We start from the raw sequence: 10,322 nt of genomic DNA, 5'->3' as shown, positions 1-10,322 counted from the left end.
ATATTTATATCTCACATTCCACACATCAACTGACTAGGGGGCAGAAGGGGAGGGAAGGGAAGGAGGAGGCCATACTGAGAAGGGGATCTAGCCAGCCTCTCACCACCTCCCCATTTGGCCTCCATGGGGTCCAAGCAGGGCCATGCAGAGGGATGTAGTTTTCACCTGGGGCTCTGAGGAAGGGGACAGGGAGAGACTTCCAGACCCCAGGATTCCTGGGCTCCCAAAATTAACTCCTAGAGAGCCTTCTGGGAATAACCATGGGGCTGGGAAGGAGGCACCCAAGACCCCTGGCTGGGTGGGAGGCCGGACAGTCAGTTGGGCAGCGTATCGAGTCCCAGGGAGGCTGCGTGCTGCTTGGCCCTGAGCCGCAGGTTCTCGATACTTGTGGTTTTACTGTTCAGGGCAGCCGAGGCAGGTGCCAGGCCTGCTGGGGGTGCAGGCAGCAGTGGGGATCCCCACACACCCTGGTGGGCAGCAGCGGCTGCTGACAGGGACTGGTAGTAGGACTGGCAGTGTAGTGAGCCCAGCGGGGCCATGTTGACGCCCAGGTAGGGCACTGCAGCAGCGGCGGCGGCAGCAGCGGCAGGGGCTGGGCCCCCCACTTCAAACGATGAGTAGTGCACCAGGTTGTTAGTGGCCGCCATGTGCTGGCGAAACTGCTCCTGCAGACGGAAGAGGCTCAGCGGGGAGGAGGAGTAGGAGTGGGAGGGGCCAAGAAGGCCACCCCCTGGGGCTGCAGGAGCTATGGCCAGGCTGCCTGGGGAATCTGCAAGCAGAGAACCAAGAACCAAGTACTCAGGACCGGGGACTGGCCTGACAGCAGGGGTTCCCTTGCTTCCTATCCCTTGGCACTAGCGAAACAGGCTTTAGCTGAAACTATATCCATCCCATCTGAACCAGGGCACCCCCAGAAGTGTGGCTCAGAACGCTGAGAGGAAGGAACCTGAGGAATCTCCAGGGTTCCAGCCCAGGCTCCTGTGCCTGAATCCTTGGGGAGCCCCTGGCTCCTCCTTCCCTCCTGTCCTCAGCTCCCATTCCCTCCTACCAGGGCTCAGCTCACAGTCTCTAGGGTTTCCCTGCCTGGGCTTAGAATCTGTGTCTGAGATCTGCCTCAGGCCAGAGCTCTGTTCTGCACAAACATGGTTAGGGATGGGAGGCTTCAGCCCAGGGCAGCTCTGTGGGAAAGAGATGGGAAGGGGTTACCCAGCCCTGGAAAGATCCATCCTATAGATCCTCTCAGCAGGTGTCCCTTCCACAAGGGTCCCTAAGGAACCAGACCTCTGAGCTGAAAATACATGGAGCCAAGGCCCAAGGAAAGAGGGAATCTGGGGAGAAGTCTCTGCTGCATGTGGGAATCCTGGTACCCAGATGGTATTCACCCATCATCTGTCCTAGTTGTTGAAATATTAGAGTACTCCAAATGGTTGATAATTTTTGCCCTGGGCTTCTGACTGCTTCTCCCTGGCTCCCAGCCCCTCCCCCGCAAATCATCTAGACCTTTCCATGACTCAGCGACTAAACGTGAACATCTGGCACAGGCCTGCTATGGTCATGCCCCTGAGTGCTAGTTGTTGACTGTCCTCTACTCTGACACACGTCACATACTCAAGCCCCTGTCAGGCTGCACCTGCCTGTTCTGCCTGAGCCGGGGCCCCAGCATGACAGCAGCATCTCCCAAGCCTCACCTGCCTTGGGGCTGCCCCTCTTGCAGCCCAGCCCCTTGCTCTCAGCCCCAGGGCTCTTCTCAGCTTTGGGATCTTCGGTCCCAGCCCTGGGGTCTTCCTCACGGTCCGGCTGGTCCTCAGGGGCTGACTCACTGGCCGACTGCTCAGACAGGCTCAGGTGAAGCTCAGCAGGGGCATCGCCACCCGGCAGGCTGGAGGGCTGGTCCATCTCCAGCTGGGTGTCTGGGGTTGGGGCCTCTGTCTTGCCTTCCCCCTGGGAGCCCTCAGCCTCCTTCTGCTTCTGGAGCTGTTCTTTCTGCAGGCTGCGCTGCTTCTTGCGAAACTTGGCCCTGCGGTTCTTGAACCACACCTGGGGACAGGCAGAGGAGCAGTCAGAGGCGAGGAGAAAAGAAATGGGGTTGTTGTGGAGCAGGGTGCTCTGGGGAGGATGGAATAACTCTGCCTCCACCTCTAGGAAACTCACCCCCTCCATCCCTTCCAAATCGCCCCTCCTATCAACGAAGCCATCAGCGGAGGTAGCAGCTGCACCTCATCACCCACTGAGCAAATGCTGGCTCCTGGACAACCAGGAGCCAGACAGATGAGCTAGAGCTTATCTGTAAGAACTAGTTTTGGGAGCTGGGCCCTACCTGCACCCGGGCCTCAGGCAGGTTGGTGCACATGGCCAGCCTCTCACGCATCACCACATCTGGGTAATGAGTCTTCTGGAAGGTCTTTTCCAGGGCCTCCAACTGCTGAGCCGTGAACGCTGTGCGGCTGCGTCGCTGTTTGCGGTGCTGGGAGCCATAGCGGGCCTCCAAGATGATGTCTTGAAATGTACAGCCGTTGGAGGGCAAGGAGAGGGGGCCCATTTAATTATGGGAAATAGGTTTTGAATCTTAGCCTTCTCTGACCCACTCCAGCTGCAGTGACACAGGCATCTGTCAGAGCTGGATGCTGGCCCTTTGCCCTTGGAAATCACCCATCCCCTCTCCACTGGCTAAATTTTCAAAATCTCTCCATCCCATTATCTATTATGAGGACCACAGAGATCAACTCAGCTCCAAGAATGGTGTTAGGCATGTGATTGGGCAGGGTCTTTCTTATCTGGCTGGTATTGGGGATGGGTAGATATGTATTGTCCTAAGATTCTTAAAGTCTCAGACTACTATAATATTTTGAAATTACATAATGCTAATAATCTAAGAATCCACACCACAATGGTTCTACTACCCTATGGTCCTTAAATTCTGGATACTGAGGCTTCTGTGGCATCAGAGCATGAGAAGCCAGGCCATGAGCTGGTACTCACCTCAAGGTCTAGTTAAGGAGTCTCACTGGGCAAGAACTCCATTCTCTATCCTCTGCATCAAATCTCATCCTCCAGGGGACCCATTTGTCTCTGACGGCAGGACCAGAGGTTCCTGCTCTTACTTTCCTGAACAGACAGCCTGATCTGGCAGGGCCCTGAGAGTTCGATAAAGGCCTGTTACACCCAGGCTTCACCCCTCTGGCTGCCTCCTCAGGGACAGGAAGACTAAGAGACTGTGCTCCAACATCATATTCTATGGTCCTGCTCACATGTCTGGTTCACAAAAACTACCCAGGATAGTGTCTGCCTGGGGCTGGTGGTGTCCAGCCTCCAGCCTTCTGCTTAACTAGAGCCTCTCCCTACTTACTGTCTCCCATCCTACCAAGGTGGATCCTGCCCTGTCTATGCTGAAGGGAGCCTGAGTTGTCTCTACCTCTGCACAGGGCTGCAGAGTTTCTCCCCTGGGGAGTCATTCACAACATCCTAAGTGGGAATGAGACAACCAAGTGTCCAGGAAGCCCCAGATTTGGGGATGTTACTTCCATTTAAAGGGAGCCCGATCCCTTACAAATCAGCCCTTTCCTAGACTAAGCCCTAAACTCATGCTGGTCACCTTAGGGCAACAGAGGGGTGAGGACTGTTTAGTCACCCCACCCTGGTAAGTGAACAACAGTACAAAGGGTAGGGTGGTCGCAGGGGGGGCCAGGCTTTCTATACCACAGGCAGAACTCCCCACTAGAAGGAGCAGCCCCTACCAACAGACATGAGCCATTCTCCCTGACTCCTTTTCCCTAAGCTCTGGCCCTTGGGTCCCAGAACACTGTCAGGAGCTTAAGTTACCACCAGGTTGAGCAGGGAATTCACTCCAAGCAGCCATAGCAGGGGCAAGACTGCACCCAGCATCCCCACACTGAGCACTGATGCCCCATGATGATCTAGAGAAGGGGTTTCCATTTTATCTTCTGAGTCCTGCCTGAAGGCCTGGCAGGGTCTAAAAAAGTAGGCTGGCCACCACCACATCCTCCCTGCCAGGCTGGCACCCCTACCTGGGCAGGGTTCTCAGACCCCGTCCCATTCTGTGCCTTGGCTCCTGCTGCTCCTCCCTCCTTGCCATGCCATTGTTTGTTTGTTTGTTTTTATTTTTTTGTCAGTGCCAGGGATCAAACTCAGGGACTCCTGCATGCTAGGCAAGTGCTCTACCACTGAGCAACATCCCCACCCACCTTTGCTGTGCTTTTAGAGGCCTGATGCCTGCCCCATGGTCTGCAGAAAGCCCTGACTGCACTGGCAGGTCCTGCAGCTCTGAACTGCCCACCATTCGCTCCTATACTCCTCTATCATGCTGTCTCATGGCCCATGGGCACCTGCTCTCCATAGGAATTCCCTAAAGTCCTTGAGGACTGCCTGGCACAGACCTAGACCCACATGGATTCAACAAAGTTTGGCCTGAGACAGGGTAGGGTGGGTGACATTGCCTTCCAAGAAAACAAGCTCCTCACCTATGTCATTGAATCCTTCCTCTACCCATTGAAAGGCAATCAAGGCAACGATCAATTAAACCAGGAATTGGGGGCAGGTAGGCTGTAGCTCCCTCCTGGTACTTCCCTTGGGTATTAGATACTAAAGACTTCTGAGCATGGCTGAGACTCTGCTGAACACCCTGTATGTGTTATCAATTATCTCTCAGCCATCCTATGGGATGGGCACTGCCACTATCCCAGGGGAAACTGAGTCTCAGAACAGAAATGAACAGGAAGACCCTGCACTGACTGCAAGCTCTCCTTCCACAGCTCTCGTGTTCCAACCCCACTCATGAGTCTGAGTCTGAGTCTCCTTACACACAAAATGAAAATAATAATCTGTCTTCATGGGGATGGAACATTTTGAGAGAGAGAGAGAGAGAGAGAGAGAGAGAGAGAGAGAGAGAGAGAGAAGGAGGAGGACTTCACACAGTAGCTGGCACATACATGGCATTCACACCATGGAGCTATTATTACTTATTACTCCCTATGCCTACAGTTTCCTCCTAGCCCTCTTTCGGCTACTTTCAGCTGCTTTTCAGCTACTCTGGACTAGTCCAGTAGCCGTCTACCTTGGTTTCTTCATCTGCAAGTTAGCTAATGGCTACCTCTTGCACAAGCTTGTCATGGGATTTTCAAGGCACAGACAGCACCAGGGTCCAGCACAGTGTGAGCAAATGGGCTGCACTGCGTATACAGGCACAGATTTTTGTTTAAGTGCTGCCAAAGTGAGAATAACACCCAGATTTTGAATTATCTCTGCCACGTGACCTGGGGCTCTTGGTTTTTGTTTTGTGTGTGGTGGGGGTTGTTTTGTTTTGGCATTGGGGATTGAACCCAGGAGCATTCTATCTCTTAGCTACATCCCCAGCACTGTTTTTCTTTTCAACGTGTTTTTTCAACACAATACTTTTATTTTACTTATTTTTCATGTGATGCTGAAGTTCAAACCCTGTGCCTCACACGTGCTAGACGAGCACTCTACCACTGAGCTACAAACCCAGCCCCTAGCACTTTTTATTTTATTTTGGGAGATAGGGTCTTGCTAAGTTGCTCAGGTTGGCCTCAAATTTGCAATCCTCCTGCCTCAGTCTCCCCAGTAGCTGGGATTACAACCTGAACCACCATGTCGGCTTGTGACCTGGAGCTTTTGAGCCAACCAGAATAGGCTTTCCCAACCCTCCTCTCTTTGTCTTCCAGAGACTCCTCCTCAAGGCCACGGGGGGCCTAACCCCATGGTCCTGTCTCCAGGGCCCTTACCAGCCAGGCGCTCAGCCAGTGTAAGAGCGTGCACCGATGGCCGGTAGTCCGGGGCATGCTGGGCTTGCTGGGCTGCCTGCTGGTGCAGGTTGTACATGGCGCTGAGTGAGTTCATAGCATGCAGCGAGTAGCCGTTCACCCCATAGTGCTGCATAATGACATCCGCCTGCAGACAGGGGAGGAGAGAGGACATGAGGCAGAGCCATTAGATACTACCTTGGGACAGAACCCATCCACAGTCCACAGCCTGGATGCTCATGTCACCCCTAAGAGCTTTTGCCTTCCCATCAGAAAGTGGCCTGTCTTGCCCACACAAGGGGTCCAGCACTTACTCCTTCATTTACCCACTCTTTCAGTGATTCATCCAGCAGGACACCAGAATAGGATTCAACACCCTGGGCTCTAAAATCATTCTGCCTGGGCTGGAGTCTCAAGCCTGCCACTTAGGGACATTGTAACTTTGGGGAAGTCATTTAAGTTCTCTGACCCTCAGTTTACCCATCTGCAAGATGGGATTAACAATAGTACCAATCTTCTGGGGTTCCTGCGAGGATTAAGAGAAGTCTTTTCAACAGGGCCTGTTGTACTGTATGTGCTCAAAAATGTTAGTCTTGGCAGGGCGCAATGGCGCACGCCTGTAATCCCAGCAGCTCAAGAGGCGGAGGCAGGAGGATCATGAATTCAAAGCCAGCCTCAGCAATTTAGCAAGATACTAAGCAACTCAGTAAGGCCCTGTCTCTAAATAAAATAGGCTGGGGATGTGTCTCAGTGACCAAGTGCCTTGAGTTTAATCCCAACTACTCACCCCCCCAAAAATTAGTCTTTGTGATTTCCCAATCCATTTGCTACTTTATGCAACCATCTCTCTGTTCAATTGCTCTTACTCATTTCTACATTCACTGATTCACTCACACACAAATTTATTCAACTGACACCCACGATGGCCCACTGGAGCGAAGTTCAGAGCTGAATTTTCACTGAGGCATTCACTCTAATGAGATAATGGACTAAAACACTAATGTGTGGGGTTAGGGATGTGGCTCGGTGGTAAAGCACTTCCCTAGCATACTCAGGCCCTGGGCTCAATCCCTGATATAGGTGGGGGGGGGGGATCCTTAATGTGCTGCACAGACTTAAGAACACAATTGATATGATTGTTATATATTCATTGTCATTATCTCCTTTCTCCTCACCAAATCCCCAAGAAGTAAGCCTGCCAAGAACAATAAACCCCATTTGCAAGATGAGTCTACTGAGGCTTAGAGAAAGAACAGTGACATGTTAAGATCACAGAGCCAGTCCAAGGACTACCCATCCACATTGAGTCAGACTCATTTTTTTTGTGTGGCCATTGCCCACCCCCCCTCCAAAAAAATCATCCATTCATTGAAGAACACATCCTTCCTGCTGAAATGTCCTGGTGTCCTGGATCAGTACAAGGCCTCCCAGGTCCCATCAGCCCCAGATCCCTCTGAACATTTGTGGTCCTCATCTGAGCACCCACCTGCCCCCACATCATCCTAATATATCATTTTTGGAATGTGATCCTATGTCTGCAGCCACCCAAAAATACATTGGTGTTTCCTATTTCTGGGAGGTAGAAGGAGAAGACTGGGGCAATGGCAGGTCCATTTGATTAGAGAAAGAATCTGTCCAGGTGTCTCAGCTCCCCACCCTCACTGAAGCTGACACAGGTATATATAACCAAACATCCACAGCATGCACACAAACACACCAGTCACAGACGAGCACACACGTTTCCTGCACAAACATGCATATGCAGACATTGTTGGCCATATGTTCACAGAAGTTCTCCTTCTCACTCCCACAAATGTATCATCATTACCCCCATAGTTCCGCATTCTCACCGATGCCTAATCGGGCAGCAGAAACATCTATACACAAACATCACACCACATACATTCACATATACCCCTATTAATTCAGCAAATATTTATTAAGCACCCACCTACCAAGTGCCAAAGTCCCTAACTTCATGGAATTTACATTCCAGGGAAGAAGGATGTATAACAAAGAAAAATATATGTACTGACATCAGACAGGAATAAGTGCTCTGAAATAAATTAAGGCAGGGAAAGAGAATGAGGAGCGGGAAAGGGGAGATTATTTTAGAACAGGTGGTTGGGGAAGGGCTCTCTGATGTTTGAGCAGAAACTTGAAGGAAGCCGTGAGGAGCTCTGGGGGAAAGGCTTTCCAGGCAAAAGGGACAGCGAGGACGAAATCATAAACAAGACTGTGTGTGCAGAACAGTCAGAAACCAGCGCAGCTGGGGCATGGTGAGGGGAGAGAATGGAGCAGATGAGGCTGGAGAGGAGGGCCCCTTGCTGGAGGGCTTGGTGTCCATTTATAAGGAGTTTGGATTTTATCCTGAGTGTGTTGGGAAGCCCACTGGGGGTTCTGAACAGGGGATTAACACATATGATCTGTTTTTAAAAGCACACTTTGGCTACTGTATGAATAGACTGCGGGGAGGAAAGGAGAAAAGTGGAGAGACCAAGCCAGCAGGCTGCTGCAGAAGCCTGGCTAATGACCACACTGCCCTCCCTGCAGTGGAATGAGGTGGTGAGAAAAGGTCAGGTTCCGGACATAGCTTGGAAGTAGCGTAGATGTGATTGCTGGTAAGTTAGTTACACGATATGAAGATGGCAAAAAAGAACAAGTCATGTTTTTGACCAGAGCCACTGTGTGAATTTGGGTCTTTTCCCAAATTAGAAGCATTGAGGAAAAAGCAGGTATGGAAAGGGAAAGAAAGAAAAAAATCAAGGTTTTGAGGGGCTCATGTCAAGTTTGAAATATGAATCCAGCGTTTCAGTATGGGTATGAGTCGGGAACTGACAGATTTAGAGATTTGAGTCAACACCCACACCTGCCACCTTCCAACGACATTCACTTACAGAAGCCCCACTGTATTTACCAAAAACATAATCCAAGAGGCAGAAGGCAAACAAAGCAGATACAAATGGTGATATAAAGCATTTTAACATATGTATAACAGACTGTACTATAAACAAAGCTAAAAGGCAAATCTGAAAAAAAATGTACCACGTCTATGACATAGCAAAACTAATTAAAACCAAAAAAAGAGAGAGAAAGAGAGAGAGGGAGAAGCATAATACCAAGTACAGTGTCACATGCCTGTAGTCCCAGCAGCTCAGGAGTCTGAGGCAGGAGGATCACAAGTTCAAGGACAGCCTAGGCAAGTTAGTAAGACCTTGTCTCAATATAAAAATAAAAAGGGATGGCTCAGAGGTAGAGCACCCCTGGGTTCAATTCTCCATACCACCATAAAAAGAAAAAAAGGAACACAAATAACAACTTAAAAATAATACACGTAAGGGCTGGGGTTGTAGCTCAGTGGAAGGATGCTCGTCTAGCACTTGTGAGGTACTCGTTTAGATCCTCAGCACCGCATAAAAATAAATAATAACATCAAGGTATTGTGTTCATCTACAACTCAAAATATTTTTAAAACTTATTTAAAAAGAATATACTTAATATATGAAGAGCTCTAGTATAGAAATCAAAGATGGTCATCTTAATAAAAGATGGGCTAAGTTAATGAAAAAACAACTCATTAAGGAAAGAAACAAATAGCCAATTGACAAATGACAAAAAGCTCCTCTTTACTTATAACCAAAGAAAGAAGAATAGAAATAGTAAGATTTTTTTTTTCACTAATCAAATTAGTAAATGTGAAGAACACCTATTACCCAAAGTTATCTATGGGAGTGAGAAGAAGTCTTTTTCCTACCTTGCTGATGAAAGAGCTCTTTATTCCCCGAATGAAAGCCTTCAGAGAGTGTATCATCTTTGACTTAACAATTCCACTTCAAGACGTTTATCCCTCAAGCATGCAGAGATATGTGCATAGGAATATTTTTTCACATCACTGCTTACAATGGAAAACAATTGGAAAGCTAACTCTCCATCAAGAGAGGATTAGTTAATAAATGAGGGGACAGTCGTGTCCACGATGGAATATGGTGGTATAGTTGAAAACGATGATATGTATATGCTGATGTTCACAGTATACTGTTGAATCAAAGAGATAGGTAACAAAACCGTATGCATCATGCAATCCCATTTTTGTAATGTGTGAATAAAAATGCATGGGAAAAGTCTGAAAGGTTGTACCCTGAAATGTTAACAGAGGTTATCTCTGGGAGATAACCTATAGAGGTGATTTTCATATCTATATCCTTTCTTTCTTTGCTTTTTTGCAGGGAGGGTAGATGAAGGGTTTTCTGTGTGTTGCAATGAATGTGGGTATGGAGCCAGGCTCCAAAAGGTGTCACAAGCTTCAGGTGAGGAAGGGGAAACAGAATTTAGAAGTAATTTTATCCATCCCCTCCCCTAGCCCTGTGGCTACAATGCCCCTCCCCCACCAAACTCAGGCCTTGTTGCTCTAATGTTAATGTGGTAACATTTTAATTGACTTAATGATTGCTGATCTCACAGTTTTTGACACACAAGACTTCTTTATTAACCAAAGCCAGAGAGAAACCTTGCACAGCCTTATGAGCATCAAGCATCGCAGCACCC

General features: G+C 49.3%; 1 protein-coding gene across 2 annotated transcripts; it reads right to left on the bottom strand.

The window, feature by feature from the left end:
• Positions 1–314: 314 nt before the first annotated feature.
• Dmbx1 (diencephalon/mesencephalon homeobox 1) lies at positions 315–5,913 on the bottom strand. 2 transcript variants are annotated; one of them, XM_027937706.2, is made up of 4 exons: positions 5,760–5,913; positions 2,318–2,496; positions 1,689–2,037; positions 315–769 (listed from the first exon to the last, which is right to left on the bottom strand). In XM_027937706.2, the coding sequence occupies exons 1-4, from the start codon at positions 5,911–5,913 to the stop codon at positions 315–317; spliced, it is 1,137 nt and encodes a 378-aa protein (XP_027793507.1). The 2 variants fall into 2 exon arrangements, with proteins under 2 accessions (XP_027793507.1, XP_027793506.1); XM_027937705.1 differs by having other exon boundaries at positions 2,318–2,513; positions 5,762–5,913.
• Positions 5,914–10,322: the final 4,409 nt, after the last annotated feature.

This window comes from Marmota flaviventris, chromosome 10, assembly GCF_047511675.1.
Source record: "Marmota flaviventris isolate mMarFla1 chromosome 10, mMarFla1.hap1, whole genome shotgun sequence".
Taxonomy (NCBI): domain Eukaryota; kingdom Metazoa; phylum Chordata; class Mammalia; order Rodentia; family Sciuridae; genus Marmota; species Marmota flaviventris.
This window is presented reverse-complemented; position numbering and strand designations above follow the sequence as displayed.